This window comes from Mixophyes fleayi, chromosome 1 (genome assembly GCF_038048845.1).
Source record: "Mixophyes fleayi isolate aMixFle1 chromosome 1, aMixFle1.hap1, whole genome shotgun sequence".
Lineage (NCBI taxonomy): Eukaryota > Metazoa > Chordata > Amphibia > Anura > Limnodynastidae > Mixophyes > Mixophyes fleayi.
In genome coordinates this window covers 284,674,916-284,693,513 of record NC_134402.1, presented here as the reverse complement: position 1 = coordinate 284,693,513, position 18,598 = coordinate 284,674,916, and the positions used below count along the sequence as shown (strand labels likewise).

General features: G+C 38.8%; 1 protein-coding gene across 1 annotated transcript in view; it reads right to left on the bottom strand.

Annotated features, from left to right (window-relative positions):
- Positions 1–14,536: 14,536 nt before the first annotated feature.
- Positions 14,537–18,598, bottom strand: part of GDA (guanine deaminase) — a 56,141-nt gene continuing 52,079 nt past the window's right edge. The window contains exons 12-14 of the mRNA XM_075191733.1: positions 17,704–17,822; positions 16,618–16,645; positions 14,537–15,042 (exon numbers count right to left, since the gene is read on the bottom strand). Coding sequence (XP_075047834.1) covers positions 14,972–15,042; positions 16,618–16,645; positions 17,704–17,822 — 218 coding nt within the window. The 3' untranslated portion in view covers positions 14,537–14,971. The remainder of the gene's footprint in view (positions 15,043–16,617; positions 16,646–17,703; positions 17,823–18,598) is intronic.

Below are 18,598 nucleotides of genomic sequence, written 5' to 3'. Positions count from 1 at the left end.
GGGGGCACTACTGTGTATCCAATGACGTTTAAAACACTATGTATTGCTCATTATTGCGCTGTAATGTTTCTTGCATATTTATGTGTACAAAGATTTTTAATTAAGAGGAAAAAACACTGATTGTCATAATTTTTTTCTGTGATTGTGTCAATATATCTATTGATGCCAGTTGCTGTAATGTGGGAGAAGATGCTGTAATGTGGGGGTGATGCCGGTTGCTGTAATGTGGGGGGTGATGCCTGTTGCTGTAATGTGGGGGGTGATGCCGGTTGCTGTAATATGGGGGGTGATGCCAGTTGCTGTAATGTGGGTGGGTATTGATGTAGTATGAGTGTGTGTGGGGGGTTATTTATTGATGTAATTGGGGTGCTAACAATGCAATATTGAGGGTCATTAGGAGAAATAAATACCCCCCCACACACACACACTCACACTACATCATATTGTACAGCACCAGCAACGCGCACTGCGCCAGCATCAGTGTGCAACAATATAAAACATGTGGGCCTGTGTGCTTTAAATGCCAGGGCTGATTTTTAGACCCAGTCCGGCCCTGCCTCCAGTTTGCTCCCACACTCCAAAAACATACTGGTAGGTTAATTGGCTACTAACAAAATTTACCCTAGTGTGTGTGCGTGTGTGTGTTAGGGAATTTAGACTGTAAGCCCCAATGGGACAGGGACTGATGTGAGTGAGTTCTCTGTACAGAACAGTGGAATTATTGGCACTATATATATAAATAAATGGTAATAATAATAATAAACATAAATACTTGAGAACTGTCAAAAATTGCATTATCTAAATAAGTATGAAAAATGTAATATAAAATAATGAGTGCCTGTTTTTGAGGAGCTGCCTGCTGCATAAATTTGTATGTTTTTTATCTATATTGTGTATGAGGTACACATATACACATAAGAATTGTCACAATATTGGTGGTTTATATAAGAGCACTAAGCGCCTTTTGCTTATTATTTTTTCCTAAAATAATGTTCATTTAAAAAATATATTTTTAAAAGACGCTGTTATTTGCAGCTTAAAGATAATAATGTCTGTAAAATCATTTTGGGAAAACAAACCCAATTAAACAAAATGACTATTCAATGCTCTTTTTAAGGCACGATTCAAGGTGAAGACTTAAAAATATACTTGTATAGATATACAAGGGGTTTTGTAGCGTAGTGATCACTGATAACTGCAGCTTGGTACTTTTAAAGAGTCAATTACAGAAAAAGCTTAATTGTCCAATCGCAGGAGAATTTATATGATAGACATAGTTTAGTTATGTTATTTATCTCACTGCACAAACTAAGTGTAATCTCAGGTGGTTGTGTCTGCCACCTCTTTTCCTACTCTCTCTATATTTGTATCCTTTCAGACCTGACCATGCCCCCAATGATGTCATACCCCACCGCCTATGATATCATAAATCTGTTTCCATTAGACCATCCCCCACATAATATAGCTAGGTAAAGTCTTATAACAAGAACCGTTTACATCCCTTTGCTTCTACATTAGAAAAATACAATGAGAAAATAAATATATATAGGGTTAGTCTGTTTTTCACTAACAAAGTGCAGGATGTATACTCCACAGTCAGGGCTGTATTTAGTTCCCTGGAGCCCCATAGGCACACAAGCTGCGGCAATCGCTAAGCCTGACCCATCAATTCTCCAAATTTGCATGCCCACGTGAACTTTTACAGACATAGGGGGTATGTAATAAGAAAAAGGTCAAGAAACCTCAATATAGACAGACATATCAGATATCGGCAAGTTACTCTAAACATTTTTCTCCAAATTTAATGATCAGGGGCAAACAATAATTCTTTGTTTTTGCTTACCTATGACTGCTGTATTACCTATGTCTGTCTATATATGTACTACACTCCCTTAGATTGTACGCTCCTTTGAGCAGGGTCTTCTCTCCTCCTGTCTCCACCACTTTTAACTCTGCTCTCCAGCTACCTAGCCTTCCTCCTCGATGACACCCTTCCCCCGTCCCCTCTCGCTCCCTCCTCTTCCCCCTGGGGGTCTTACTCTTTTCCGTGCCCTCCTTCCTAGGTGCCACTGTTGGCAGACCTACCCCTCTCCCCTCCCCCACCTCTCTAGCTGTGCCCTGAGCTCACTGAGTTACTGTGATTATTGTTTACTGTTCTGTGCTGTCTCACCTCGTATTGTAATTTTGTTTGTCCCTGTAAGGCGCTACGGACACCTAGTGGCGCCCTATAAATAAAAATTATTAATAATAATAAAATACACTAATTTACTATAGCACTAGAGACTCAAGTACCAACTAGTCTACAGGCTACAGCAGTTGTGGCAGGGCAACAAAACAGCTAAATCCAAATATATTACACTGCCTGTTCTCTTCATATAATAACTTTCATTACTGGGTATAGTCAGAGGGGAGGTAAGGTCTGGTGGGGGAACCTAAATTCACAGATTGAGAGGCACACTTAGGACACCCATAAAGACTTGCTGCCTCTAAACATAGTCTTATGTGTCTGGGCTTAAATCTGCCCTTGTCGCCAGAACAAATTGAAGAAATTATATTCTGCATGATAGTTCACAAGCTAGTCTGAAAACAAAGGGTAATCCAAATTTGCAATAGATTAATATGTCCATGTTTTATAGTAATAATCTGTGTATTGTTTGAAGTAATATGCAACATCTTACACAAAAACATAAAAGAAGCACATCATAAACCCCCAGCACACTGCTGTCAAACAGTAAAAAGACCGCTATTTAAATAAAATGCAGAAGTCTTAGTTACACACAGTTGCAAATATATCATACACTTTATGATACTCCTGCTAATAATAGGATGGTTCCTTACATAGAGATTGATTGACCAACTTAATGTATCACTCACACAATGCGGACATCTAATCTTTCAGGTTAAAGAACACATTCTGCCAACTCATTATACATATATGTGATTTGCACGCAAAATTATATGTATTTAACAATGACAAACAAAATCTATGCTAAAGTGATAGAGGAAAAGTCTGAGAGAGACATCCTCCAGTTCTATGTTATGCTTGTCATGCCTTGGTACTGACCTAAAGCCAGGTGGGCAGAAGAAATGTTCTCCAGCTGCCAGACACATCACCATAGGAACAAATGACCTGTAAGTATATTACACTTGCCTAATGGGGCAAAGATTGACATCAAAGTAACTAACAGCATCCAATGGGGGCAGAGAGGTTAGTTACTGAATAATTGCATATCTGTCATGATAAGCGCTGCCAAGTGTAACACACTGTCAAAATCTCTTGGTCATCATAAACATCTTCTTTATAATAACAATTTCCACTTTACTCAAAGCGGACTACCAGTTTAATGGATGGGATTCACCTAAACCTCCCCTTCTGGCTTTGATCTGTTCTCGAGGTACAAGAGTGCCTTTCCCATTTCCTTAGATAAAGATATGAAGAGAGGTCTCTGGAGACACAGACACTGCTCTGTAAGTTTATCTCATGGCTGCAGTCTCTCCCCACATTATCACATGCATTTGCAAGTCCAGAGTGCCATTGTCTTGAACAAAATGCCAGTATCAAGGGATTGACAAGTCTATGCCATTGCCTGGCAATCTATCTGAGCTACAGATTGGTTTATCTGAATAATCAGTGTCTGAGAGAGATTCTCTCTAAATTATACTCATTCCACTCAGGCACAGTACCTGTCGGCAATTAAAGGGATGAGTTAGCAAACCTGACATTATTTCTTGCTTTGTTTTCTTAGCAAAAATAGACCTTCAGTATTGCTGTTCTCCATATGTGTATGTTAGGACCAGTGCTGCACTTACTTGGTGCATGTATCAAACTTTTTTTAAGCTGAAAATGAGAGATGCTTGAGCTGTTTGAGGTTACTCATGAGTTGTGTCTGGCTATTTGCAGTTTATTGAACTGAAATAAAATGACAACTAGAAGCTGAATGCATCTGATGTCCAATGAATGTTGTACAAGTAAGTAGAGCGTGTTTGTGACAGGATGGGCTGCCTATGCCACCCTGTCTGTTGAAATGCTTGGGAACAGTTTGGCTTGCTTTGCCACCGTCCTCTTTTTGTTATCCCAACTGCGCCCTCTAACTGCAGTAGGAGGGGCTTAAGTTTCTACCACTACTGGACTCCTTAGCGGCATCCAGAACCGCGTCCTTCTGGGTAACTGTTGTTGCTAGTGTACCCCCTTGCTGGTATACCTTGGCTGGTACCCCTGACCTCTTGCCTTCAGATCAGGGTTGCTGTGGATGGTACCTCTAGCCTATCACACTGGTCAGAGCTGCAGGTAGCAGGCAAAGCGTTGGTCCTGGAAAGCTGGGTCCAAACCTCAGAAGAGCCAGAAGCGGATTAGATTTGGGTCTAATCTGTAGGTCACAGGAATTAGGCGTCAAAGCAAGTTCCTTATGCAGTGATGTTTATTAGCTCAGGAAGTCCTAAAAAGGACAGTTACAGCCACTAGTTTAAGGCACTAGCGACATCCAGAAAGGTACAGATAGAATGATACATTTTAGTACAAACCAGTGCTGTTTTTATACACATTCTTACACACAAAGGGGGTAATGTCGCCCCCTTATCCTCCCTGGCCCCAACACGTCTGAGTTATTTTTAGTATCAGGATGCAGTATGTATCCCAAAACATGGATTTGAGTGCAATGCAAAGTGAACAAAATTTACACTAATCTGCTATATCCCAAAACCTTCTGTGTGCATCATTCGGACAGGATCTGAGATGCAGGATAACAAACCACACAGAGAGACAGCGCCCCCCCCCATCCTGCTGTATATAAAGGCTAAACACACAGTTTGGCCACTGAGATGAAAAGGTCTAATTATCATAAGGGACTTTCTTTAGAAAAGTTATACAAATCCAATCATGACATCCTGTCTTAAAAGTTACAAATCAATACCTCAGAATTGAATGTATTTCCTATACAGAAATATAACACAATATAATAAAATAAGTACATTTCTAATACACAGGATCAAGAATCAGTACATTTGCAATTATATAAATTTGCACACTGTGTTGATAAATTAAATATATTATTGCAATAAGTTATTTATAAGTGATCCAGCGACAGTGTTGAACATTTTTGTAGAATGTGACCATAATGAACGTCAAACTCATTTGAAGAACGTCGAATAGTCTTGGAAAGAGTTGAAACTTTTCCAACAGCCTCAAACCTGCTTGAACTGAAGCAACATTTTGAGAATCTCCTGAAATTCGTCACACTTTTGCATAGATTTAATGAGATTCGAAATTTTAAAAATGGTTCCAGCATCTCTACTGAAAACAGACAGCCCTGTGAAACTTACTCAGTTCATATAAGCATTCCAATATTTTTTAAGCCACATACTCGGATATTCATATATGGATATTAGCATCAGATTAGAGTTGATGTCTCCTCTAGCTTTTGTCCCACATTGCATAACAGTATTCAAATACAGTTTGTTTTGAGTTATGTATTGTTCAACCTGAGAGAATTACAAGATAGTATCATCTGCATAAAGGAGAATGAAAGCAGTTTTGCAAACTATGGTTAACATATTGATGAAGACAGAAAATAATAATGGCATCAGAACCATGAGGGCGTTTAGAGTAGGATCCTGAGATAGACACAAAATCTGCCTCAAAATCCACTTTAGTGCTTTCCTATACCTGAGTACTTAATGTTACTTAGCGGTAGGGTGCGATCTACAGTGTCAAAAGCTTTTGCAACATCTAGTACTGGTAAACTGTTCATGCTCTATATCACACTGAATTTCACTGCAGATTTTTAGTAGGGCAGAAACCAGAATGAAGTGGACTGATGAGAGTTGTAATTTTGCAGAAGTTTTTGAGCTGGGAATTAACATTTTTTTTCATGACTTTAGATTAAATCAAGTAGTAACAAGATGGCACTATTGCCACCACTTTTAAAGACTGGGATGAAGCTAGCAGTTTTCCATGCCTTATGAATTTGACCAGGTGACAAAATTGTGTTAAAAAAGGAGGTAATAGAAGAGAGCAACAACAGGGGCACAAAGGCATATAAACATTTAATGCAATATATCCCATATAGCCCATATAAGTTGTGTAGTTGATTAAACTGAGAGCTATTGTGCAATCTCTTCACATACTAGATTGAATTCATGAGTATATTCTGGAGCAAGAATATCAGTGCACTCAATCAGTGAAACTGAGTTATGGTGATGGTTATGCCTGGCCAGAAAAGAAGTAGTATATCCCACAACATATTCATGAAATACATTAGCAATAGCAGTGGTGTCAGACAACATCTAACAATCCTTTATGATAACACCTCAATCATTTATGATACTAGTTGGCTTCTGATAACTAGATGGTTAAATAAATTATTAATGACCTTGCAGAATTTTGCAGGATTTACAGTATTTTGATAAAAAAAATAAAAAGCTCAGAGTAGTATTTGGTTGTGACTAGTCTTGGTTGCCTAGGACTTGTATACCATATGGGTCTGTAGTCAACAATATCATGAATAGCACCAGTTAGTTTAGACCTATTCAGCAATGTATCTCTAATTTGGTAGAATAAAATGAGATCTTAAGTAACCCAGGGAAGATGAGTTCCACATGCACAGATTACACACTTCTGAGTAAGGGTGTCACATCGTTTTAAAGACTCAGATTAAAAAATTCAAACGCAGAATCTGAGTCAGCTATTTAGTTGTTTCTATATCAGAGAAAGTTATTCAGGTCATTAAGGAAGTGTCAGGATTCCTAGCATGAACTCCAGAGAGATTGATAATGTAAGAGTAAAGTGTCTTTATTAGGCAGAGATTCACAGGCTGAGAATGGTGCAGTATAATGGCAAAATAAGTTAAGGCATGCAGATACAACAGCAGGACTGGCAATATAGCTGAATAACTCAGGAGGTCACAATTGGTATAACAGTTCATAGAGGCAGTACAGAGTAGCTGGATAGCAGACCTAGAGAAGCAGAGAAGACTGTAAACACAGGATGAACCATGGTGCCAGGATACCTGGTAGACTCAGGAGGCACAAGGCACTGGATGAATCAGAGATGGCAGGATACCTAGTTTACTCAGGAGGCATGAGGTACTTGATATCCAGAGATGGCAGGATACCTGGTTTACTCAGGTGGCATGAGATACCCAATGAACCACGGTAGACAAAATTCAAGGTCTTGCCAGGAGGCGCAAGGCACTGGATCAATCTGTGGGTGTCAGAATAGAGGAGGGTCAAAGAAGCCAAAGGGTCAAAAGCCAGGAGAGCAGCGAAGGTACCAGGGAATGAGCTGGAGCGTAGTCTAGAATGGTGTCTGGGTCTGGGTCAGAAGATAAGTAGCATAGCCAAAAAACATGCAGGGGTCAATACCAGGATGTCAGACTGGTTCAGGACACAGGATCCTCTGGAGAATCAGCAACAGCAGGCAGGATAACAATGAACAGCCACAGGTTACTGGGAGAGGCAGTCTTATAAATGCAGTGAAACAGGTGTGGGTGCTGATGAAGGAGGGAGGTTAACTCCTACTAGTGAGATGGAATGTACAATGGTAGGACAGCAGCACCTCTGGTGGTAGGGCGGTACTGCAGGCCAGATTCACATTAGGGCAAAGTCCAAGCATAGTTCTAGCAGTCAGGAGCTGCAGGAGGTAAGCAGCATCCTCATGGAAGATGCTGCAGTGCAACGGGAGGCAGATTATGACAGGAAGTTATGACAGAGGCTGGCATTTTTTAATGTTCTAGTGTAAAGGATTTTTGGACTTGCTTTTAGAAGTTTCATTTTACATACACAAATCACTAGTCCAAGGTCACCAAAAATGTCAGGCAAAATTACAGAACTATAAATTTGGTTAGGTCAGGGTGATATGATACATGATATCTTAAAGTAAATGATTGGATGGATTAAGGTTGGTCCCCCAATACCAGGTAGACAGTAATTGAAGTAAGTGAATGATATAGTCCTGTGAATAATTATGTAATCCATTGTAAACAGTACTGTTAAATCACTTTGTGAGTTCATGTACCAAGGTGCACATCAAGTACAAAATAATTAAGCAGTTTTCACATAACAACATTGATATATTTAGTCACAAATTATCTCTTTTTAAATATGCACCTTTATAACCTGTATATTTAAAATTTAACATCCTACGTAAATCAGTGACAGTAACCTTAAATTCACCTTTTCTTTCTTTACTTTTGGAGTTCAGAGAGCAAAAGTCACTGTAAATTCTCTTCAACTGTCTTCAAATATTTACATTTTACAAATGTGTTTGTGAGTCTTTTTGGAAGTATGTATGCAGGACCTATGGTTTTATTATCTTGAATGTTTGTGACTTAGGGTTTTTGGCATAAAGGGTATTTCTGTAATTTGGAGCACAATGAATAAAATAAAAACATATAAATAAATATAAAAATTACCCTTGTTTTCCTCATTCTATTGCTGGCATTCCACTCCCCACTAAGGTGTTTAGCAGTGCTCCTCAAATTGTCTGTATGTATCATAAAGAACAGGGCCAATCTGAGAATTAAACAGCCCTGATATACAAACCACACCTGTCCAAATTGTTATGCTTACTCACAGTCAAATATTTTTCAGAACTTATATATATATATATATTTGGAACCTTTATCGAATTGGCAGCAGCCATAGTATTTGCTTGCTACGGGACATGTCAATCTAGATGGCTCTTTAGAGCACTGGCCTACCTGGCATTTGGGCAAATTTCCGAATGGTCAACCTATACCCGATGATGGTATCATGTGCATACCTCTCAGTCTGTATGAAATTGGCTGAGTGGTATGTGCAAAAAGGAGCATTGACATAGTGTTAAGGTTTACAGACACATTTGAGGTGGCACCTCAAAGTACCAAGGGGCTTGAGCGGGGGTGTAACTAACATTCACAGACCCTATATCAAAGTTTCCAATATTTCCGCCTCCAAAGGATTTTTTAGCATTCAATGGCACCCACTCAGCATACATAGTGGATCTCTGTTTGGGCTTTCAGTTCTACTGTTTAGATAATTACATTTGAACTGTAGGGTTTCTCTGGATATGCAATGCCCCCTGTGCCTGCAAGAAAGAGCAGAGCAAGAACCTCCATAGCGGTAAGTAATTCTTATCGCTCTTTATATGCATGGCTGTGTCCAGCTCACTGCCTGGCCTCATAGCAGCTGCATGGGATGCTATTTCAGTAGTTATGCCCCTGGGTCCAGGCTGCTACCACGTCTGCTTACCTGTGACAACAGAAGTGCACGGCGTACTTTCTTTAATCTCTGCTGTTACTCACCACACCACTGATATCTGTGACCCTCTCTCCTACCCTGACTGCTTTCTGTTTTGGGATTGGACCCCAGCATTAAGAGTCCTGTGGTGCAGGGCATCCACTTCTACCTTGAAACATCTACTTGACTGTATGGAGATTTTGGGCCCATTCAGATCATGGTTGTACATGTCTCTGATTATAAAGATACTCATAGTGCTATGAACATCTCTATGATCAGAGACAATGATGCTCATATGCAATGGGGGGACATCTGTACAACAGGCTGAGCTGTATCTGCAATGACTTGAAACTCTGTGCAATGTGAAGTTTTGTGCCTGTAAATTGGGGCTCTCAGTGCAATGGATGGGGGTGTCTATGCAATAAGGTGTGTCTATGTGCAATATGTCTGGGTTCTATGTGCATTATAGGGGATATTATATGCAATAGGGTGGGGCGTTGCTATGATGGGGATCTCTGTGCAGTAGGTGAAAGAGCATGTGCCATAAGGGGGTGTCTATGCAATATTGAGGTGACCATGCCTTAGTGTGTTCAGTGCAAAGGGGGAGAATTTGTACAAATGCAGTGTCTTACAGATGGTATGTGACCCTTCACAGAAATAATGTATAGCTGTGTTTTGCCCATTCAGTAGGGTTATAGCCGTCATTTTAGTTTTGCCATGCCTGTTGTGCTATTTGCATACATATGTTGTTTAGGAAGCACTGGGCTAATTGGCAACTGAGTTACATCCATCTGCGTATGTAGGGAGATTTATTTAGAGCAAAATATTATTATTATTATTATTATTATCATTTATTTGTTAGGCGCCACAAGGTATCCGCAGCGCCGCACACAGTATTAACAGTAGACTATACAGGGAGAAACCATACAGAACATGAACAAAAAGTACCAATACTTCAGAAACTCCGGCCAGTCATATGCAGTAAAGACGGAGCGGAAGAACAGGTATGGAGACAGGAGGGGAGGAGGCCCTGCTCATATGAGCTTAAATCCTAAGGGAGGGTAGACAGACCAGGCACAAGAGGAGCCAGTTGAGGCAAGAGGAGAGAAGGGAGGACGAGCTAAAGGAAGGAGATGGGGGTTAAGTAGATGGTTGGTAGGCTTTGAGGAAGAGGTGAGTTTTGAGTGCACGTTTGAAGGAGCACAAATTGTATTGACATCTAAATCAGTAGCAAGTTTAGATGTATTTTTGTAGTTTTTATACATTTGTATTAGGTACTGCAGCCATTTGTTTATTCAGCAATAAGTTCAGAGCTCATGGAATAACTTTTTGAATCAACCTATGTTGAGCGAATCATTATGGTACATGTCTATGATGAGCAGCTTGTATTTGAATAATAAGTAATTTGTTAAAAAAAAATAATAAATAAAAAAAATAAACTGGCTGCTGCTCTGGGTTGCACATGATGAACCACATCTAGGGGGTATTCAATTGTCAGTGAGTTGTATTTTTTGACTGTGTCATTTTAACGCTGTTTAATGCTGTTTTTTATTATTTTCGAGCGGGTTAACTTTACCCGCAATTCGATTCCATTTTTAATGCTACGTTTTTTTCATGAAAACGGTCCTCTCGCGCTCCAGTAGAAGGTCTATTGAAAGTATAGGGTGTGCGAGAGGCAGCCGCGTTAAAAGCTATTCACTTGTTTTTTAACGCGGTGGGTAAAACAGGAAAATATGCTGTTTTTCTCGCACCTCTTTGGGGTGTGTTAAAAATAAAAACCTCTGAAAAGTATTTGAAATCATGTAAAAATGTTGAAAAAAAAGTTAAACTTATGTTTATCACTAATGCCTAACTTGTGTAAGTTGCTTTTCTTGTGAAAAAGTAATGAAATAAAAAAATAAAAATAAATAAAAAATAAAATCACTAATTAATTATATTTATGTATGTTTTTGGTACAAATATGAATGTAGTAATGTGTTTTGACATGGCATAGATGATTGTGTGGTAAAAAAAAAAGTTGAATTAAAAAATATGCTAAAGAAAGTACTGTAATGTAGATATTATCATGTGTAATGCAATCTAATGTATGGAAATGTATGCAAAACCTTTCTTTTGTGTTATACATGACTGCGTTAAAACTCCCCTTCTCTCCCCTAAAATCGCGCAAACACAATGATTAACGCGCAGGGGCAGCGTTCCCTCTTTTTCAATTGAATTGCACGAATTTTCCCGTTGCTCTAACTCAAAACGAACGCTATTGCCGTCAAAAACCCGAGATTTTTTTTTAAGACAGCTGGGAAAAGAAACAACTCGCTAACAATTGAATACCCCCCCTAGAGTTAGGAATAAATCCAGCTAGAATGTACAATTTTGTACTGTGGCAAAACCATGATTAAAACATGTGGACAGATATAGAGGGGCATCATCCTTGCTCAAATTTAAATTGTAGTGTAAAATTAACATTGCACAGAATTTTGGTGCTTCATGTAAAAGCAGCCTGTATTTTCCTTGCATGCACAAAAAATAACATTCGGCCAGCTGCACCGGAACATGGTTTGTCCTGGTGCAAAGTTGAACAATTTAGTTGAATTTGGTCCAACTTCTGAATTGGACCCAATATGCTCTGAGGTCAGTCTGACCTATACAAACCTGAACAATTGATCTTATAATGGTGACACATGAGCATGTTAGATGACAATGTCCTGCTATATTATCTGACACTAGTATATAAAGATAAGAAATTTGACTTGAAAAGAATTTTGTAGCTGTCTGTTAATGCTATGCCAAGATATTTATTTTATCTTTTGTCTGCAATGATTAAGAAGTGTTTTCTTTAACTTGTAGATTCTTAGTTTTCATTGAGAGGTTTTACTAGTGTTATTTAGTAACAAAAATCTGTATGCAGTTTACCTTTTTTTTATTCAGTAAGCACCTCTTTCGGGATTGTTAAAATTGGTTGGAAAAGATTGGAAAGATCATTCACATGTGGTTGGGAATTTTCCTCGTTTTACAGTATTTCAACACTTTTATATCTGGCAATGACCTTAAAATGTTTAGTGGGGCCCCTAATGCAAAGCAAAAGATACAGTATATGGGAGCTAGGATCAGCCTAGGTATATACTTCTTGTTACAGTATTTAAAAAAGCCTTGGACAATAAATAGAAAATGGAAACATGTATGTTGTGCCAATGAATCATTATCTATCATTGTAATTTTCCACCCTGTTCCATTTTCTACATTCTTTAATCGATTTCTGTTTATCTCTTTCCCTTTCTGTTTCTCCCAGTCCATTAGTATCTCTCCCTGTCTTATTTCTTACCATGCTGGATCTGTTTCTTCTCATACTCAATGTTTGATTGGCTGGTGAGTTCAGGAACTTCACCATGCTGCTTCCTGCACCTTATAAATACAGCTGTGCTGGTGTGGGACGCAGTGTGATAAAATGCTTGTGTTGTTAGGCTCTTCCAGTCTTCATTTTTCAATTTTAACTTAGGAATCAGATTTATTTGGTTTTATTTGTCATTAAAACCCTCAGTTGGGTTTTTCTGTTAAAATTAAAACCCCCATGTGTAATACACATCAATGAACATTGCCCATTATTGATTTTGCAAATAATATTTATATAATTGGTGAAGTTTAACCTCAGAAAGCAGCAAATATATGTTATATCCTGCACTCTTCATGGTCATGCTACCATACTTGCAAGCCCAGCTATCAGCCAATCTACTGCCATTTCTTCTGCACGCCTCAAGGCATTGGGAAGTGTGTGTTTTAAAACGCACGTAAATCGGGTATATATGCCCAAATTCAACAAGGAGCGGATCTGAAGACACGGGTGTTGATGAATACGGGTGTAGTTCTGCTCTGCTGAGTGTTTTTTTAATGAATTGAATACATTTATTAGGATGTTATGAATGTCTACTGTGCAAAAAATACATATTTATAGTTGCTTCTGACTGCAAATACATGTCTTAGCATATATAAACAGCCGTCTTCACTTAGACTAGACCTGGGGCAAACAATATGGCTAAAAAACAAGTAACTGAAAAATGCAGAAGATCTTAAATCGGATGCTGCTTTGTGCACTCGAGATTGGCACACCCTTACTGTACAATGACTACAGGCAAACGCCCCTTCTCCATCCTGTTCCCTCTCTGAAATCATAGGTTGTAGTAAGTGTTGTTTGTGCTTGATGATGAATTGAACGTGGCTGCGTTCCGTGGCGTATTGTCCTGTTCTGAGCACACTAGAGTAATTGTGCGGATTATATGCACAAAATTGCCTTTTAAGTGCCTTAGTGAATCAGGCCCATTATTTATAGATTATTTTACTTGCATTTCATGCTGATATAGAATGTAGTTACAATTTACATCTGCTTCCAATGTAAGGTTCTGGGTTACAATTCTTGAATTATGTGATAACAAACTTGCACAACATCCTCAATTTGCTGCCACTCTTGAGATCTTGCATGATTCTTGCAGCTTTGGTCCAACTCAACTGATATGTTTTGGATCGCCGCATTATCTTTGATGCTATGCAACACTAATGTATGGTTTCATTTTTCTGAATGTAACCAACCCATCATCAAATGACACTTTCACTGTTTTCCAAACAATCATCTGATTAGCTGATCTCTCAAAGTACCATTATGCTTGTCAAACCATAATGTCTGTGCCCCCTTAGACTAATTGTACTACCCACAACACACATATGGCCTTTGAATGCTCTCAACAATCTCTGCAGAAATTCATTATTACCTTCATTATTCTCATCTAACATTGATCCTTGGGTCAAAGACCAACTGCTATTAGCGATTATGTTTCCAGATGTCTTCAACCTAACCCTGATCAACCTTTATAAAAATTTAACCTCCAGTACTGATGTCCTGCCTGTGTTCCCAAACACCACATTATCTCCAATTACCACCTGATTAACCATTATATTTCCAACAAACTTCGAAATAAACTTTTGCACCCCTCTATACAAAGTTTATCCTTACTGTTCCGAGCTTGCTTCTAACGCTCCTCCCCCTGTAACCTATGATGGCCCAACTCCTCTAATATACTTGAAAAAGAAGGCATTATCACATGCTTATTTTCATATAACTTAATGCCATATAAATCACCATATTGGTATCACTGTACTTAGCATGACTATGTGGGGCAATGCAGATACTGTGGTATAGTCTGGGATTCTCAAGTTGGCCTTACACAGATATTGACAATGCAGTATATTGATGATTTCATGTATGTATGACTTTACATGATTTAGTACACTATAAATGTTGGACATACACTACAGAACAGTGGTATTAATTGTGGAATTTTATTTTCTCATGTCATCAAAAATAATATTTTTAAAATCACTTGCTTGCTACCACGAAGTGGCCCAGGAGCCATAGACAGATATAGAAATATATAGAGATATAGATATATAAAGCTATAGACAGAGAGATAGCTGTATACATAGTAACTTTCTGACACTTGAAATACAGAATGAAAAAAATAGTCTTTATAATTTATTTGCTATAATTTGTTTTAAATTAAATATCAATAAAATATTTAGCAACAAAAATAAAATATAATTTTTCAAAATATTTAATAATAATCAACTTTTCCCTATTAAGCATGTCTCCTTAGTTACAGTCGTTGTGTATCTGATTATACATTGTTGTGAAACTACTTATCTTCCTAAAAATGCTTAATCTTTAATTAAATCTCACATAGTACAGTCAAGTGAAATAATAATCAATGAGATCCTATGCATTGCTAGGGAATGGGACTACACATCTTCCTGCCACATAAACAGCCTTGATGTTCCTGTCGTCACCTGCAACAAACACAAATTGATGTGGACAAATAATTAAAAACAATATAAAAAATATAATATTCCCTACTATATATTATAAGTGAATTAGCGTTTAAAATGAAATTATAAACATGTTTTTAATTCATATCCCCAGAATTAATAAAACAATGATGTGGAAACATTTTTGTTCTCTTCTTATGGAAAAACAATCATATATTAAAGTTATTTGTGCCGTATCCATTTGTGAGCTGGAAATGTCAGGAGACGTGTATCAAGCGTATTGACTAAATTTGTCTAATTAACCTCCTTTGAAGTTGTGAATGCTGCAGTGTGTGACGCTCCTGTTATGGTCATCGATTTGATATACTGTAATGGGTGTCTGTGCCACCTGTATTTGTACTAAGCTGACAGATACCATTGGAGTGTCTTTGTTAGGACTGCTGGCATTACTGCTAAATGGCAAGAAATATCAGTGGATCAAAGCCCATGGAATTATTGTGTACACTGTATAGAATTTTATGAATTAATGGTCAAGGTTACTAAGAATATAATTTTATGGCCAGACATCCTGATAATGTTGGATTGTAACAACTTTGTAAGAATTTAGGTTAAACCACATCCAACATGCCCCAATTATGAGATATTATATTAACATAGTTGTGGTTTCATTAAAATGTATTAATTAAGAACAAAGTGAATGCGGGTAGTAAAATCTCAGGGCCGCTAAGCAGATCATAGTTACTTCTGCTATTATACAGAATGCAGCAATCAGATAAAGTGCCAGCCATTGGGTGATACTAAATATAAGCTCAGAAAAATATTTGGCTGTAAGTGTGGCAATGTGGGATGATTAGGTTTATATGCCAGAACTGCTTTTTAGTTCCAGTGGTCCCTGTTCTGAAACAGAATATTAAGAATGTTAGTGCTGCTTTCTTCACTCACTCACACACACACATATATATATATATATATATATATATATATATATATATATATAGTCTGACAAGTATGGAGGCAAGTTGTTCACCTTCATAAAGGGTAATAAGAAAAAACAAAAAGTGGAGAAGCAACCTGTGTATCACATTTCTCAATATAATATAGTATTAGGGTTGGATTTGGCATTAGTCACAGTAGGCATGTGCCTAGGGGCTGATGTAGCTTCTTCCTTGCACAGTATATACTGTATGTCAAACATTTTGTGAAGAAAAATGAATTGAAGGAATGAGAAAAATCAATTAATGTGAGTTTAACTTACCTGAGGAACATGATTTGTCTTAAAGAGGGATTAATTGTGTAGTCTGTGTAAGTATGTTCAGCTCTCGTAGATAGACTATGGCATGGTCTACATAAAAGTGGTGTGGCCAGTTTGGGGGAGGGTGTAGAGCACCAAAGATTATATGTCTTCAAGTCTAGCCCTGTGTTATATTGACCAAATCCCTCACTTCTTAGATTGTAGGAAATTAGCATTGTATCTTTTTACTTTTATTCCCCTGTCCTATCTTTGTGTCTTAACCTCTTGTTTTGCATTACATCTTACTTGTAAGTAAACTGATGTATCATTATCTCCCTAATGCAAAACTTTGATATAATACTTACCTAGATAAAGGAACCTCTGTATCATTTCCTGAAAAAAAGCAAAAAGCAATATTGAACAATGTATACATAACTCCAACACTATAAGAAAACAGACATCGTAGGCATCTTAAGGCATGCACTTTGTGTGAAGCATCAGTTTGTCTGGCGATAGAAAATCTAGACACATAATCAGATATATTCAGGTAACATCTATGAACCCTTTAGTCAGGCCCGGCGCTCCCATTAGGCAAGGTTAGGCAGTTGCCTAGGGCGCCGGGTTCTGGAGGGCGCCAAAGAATAAAAATTACTTTGAAAAACTGTGCGGCGACCGCTGACCATACCTTCCACGGCCGCCACACAGCTTCTGATAAATCCACGGGGAGGGGGAAGGGGGCTATGGATAACACCACCGCCGCCTCTCCGCTCCGTCTCCTCCCCTCCACTCACTGACTGTCGGGGATGACATCATCATCACGGCCCAACAGTGTCAGTAAGTGGAGGGGAGGAGACGGAGCAGAGAGGAGCAGCTTTATGGCGGCAAGTAAAGGTAAGGAAAGACGTGGGGAGGGGGGGGCGCAGATTTTGAAAGTGTGCCTGGGGGGGCGCGGATTGTGAAAGTGTGCCTGGGGGGGGGGGCGCGGGTTGTGAAAGTGTGCCTGGGGGGGGCGCGGATTGTGAAGGTGTGCCTGGGGGGGGGGGGCGCAGGTTGTGAAAGTGTGCCTGGGGGGGGCGCGGATTGTGAAAGTGTGCCTGGGGGGGGTGTGGATTGTGAAATTGTGCCTGGGGGGGCGTGGATTGTGAAAGTGTGCCTGGGGGGGTGCAGATTGTGAAAATGTGTCGGGGGGGCGCGGATTGTGAAAGTGTGCCTGGGGGGGGGGGGGGGCGCGGTTGTGAAAGTGTGCCTGGGGGGGGGCGCATGTGAAAATGTGCCTAGGGCGCCAAGGACCCTAGCACCGGCCCTGCCTTTAGTACATTTGAAAAGAAAACAAATTATGGGGGTTAAGGATTAAGCAAACTTCATAACCAGAGTGTCTTGGTTCTGTTTCAAAAACCAAATTCATGCACAAAAAAAATAGTTTGAAATACAAGCTAATATTTCAACGATACCTCTTTAGAGATTTGAGAAAATACTTCAAACGGACTGTCTTTGGCTTCAGGGTTGATTACCAATGCATCAAATTCTTTGTTAACTTCAAAGTTTCCAGTTATATGATCAATATTCAAAGCTGTGAAGAAATGAAGAAGATTAGTATCTTATATTTTACAATTTCAAAACAAAGATGAGTACTATAATGTTATTTTGCACAATGTAGTTCATTTAATTTTATATGCACATCATATAGATATGCTTGTAAAAAACTGTATGCACTCAATATTAAAAGAGCGCTTGATTACTTTCATCTAACACAAAAAGAGAAATTATCCGAGTCCAACTGACTCCATCTGATTGATTTGTTAAATCAGCTGTTTGATCCAGCTGATTTCCAGTGGGCTATATTTTGATTGGATAATAGTTAGAGATTTTGATTGGGTAGCAGGGATTTGAATATACCTGATTTTTAAGTTGAATTAAGTGCCTTCAAAGAAACTGCAATCATGCAGGAGCGCATCAGGCTATTAATCCTTTTCGGGGGTCTTCATAAGCTGTGTATGAATTATACACCTTTCACAAGATTTTCTCAGACTTGCAATATTATATTGAGTAGTTTCTACTAAAGTTGTTTCACTGCTGACTGACTGTGTTTACCTGGGATTCTCATTTCACACTCTCATTCACCAGTTTAATTCTCAAAGTGTAGCAGCTGCTAAAGTGACTGCTGAATACATCCATTGGAGCTCCGCTATCTGCAGGATCTAGAGTAGTGTTTGTCAAACCCAGTCCTCAGGACCCCTAACAGGGCAAGTGAAATAATTATACCACCTGTGGATCTGTTACAATGTGTCAGCCACCTGTGCTAAAGCAAGGAAATATGGAAAACATACACTGTTAGTGGTCCTGAGG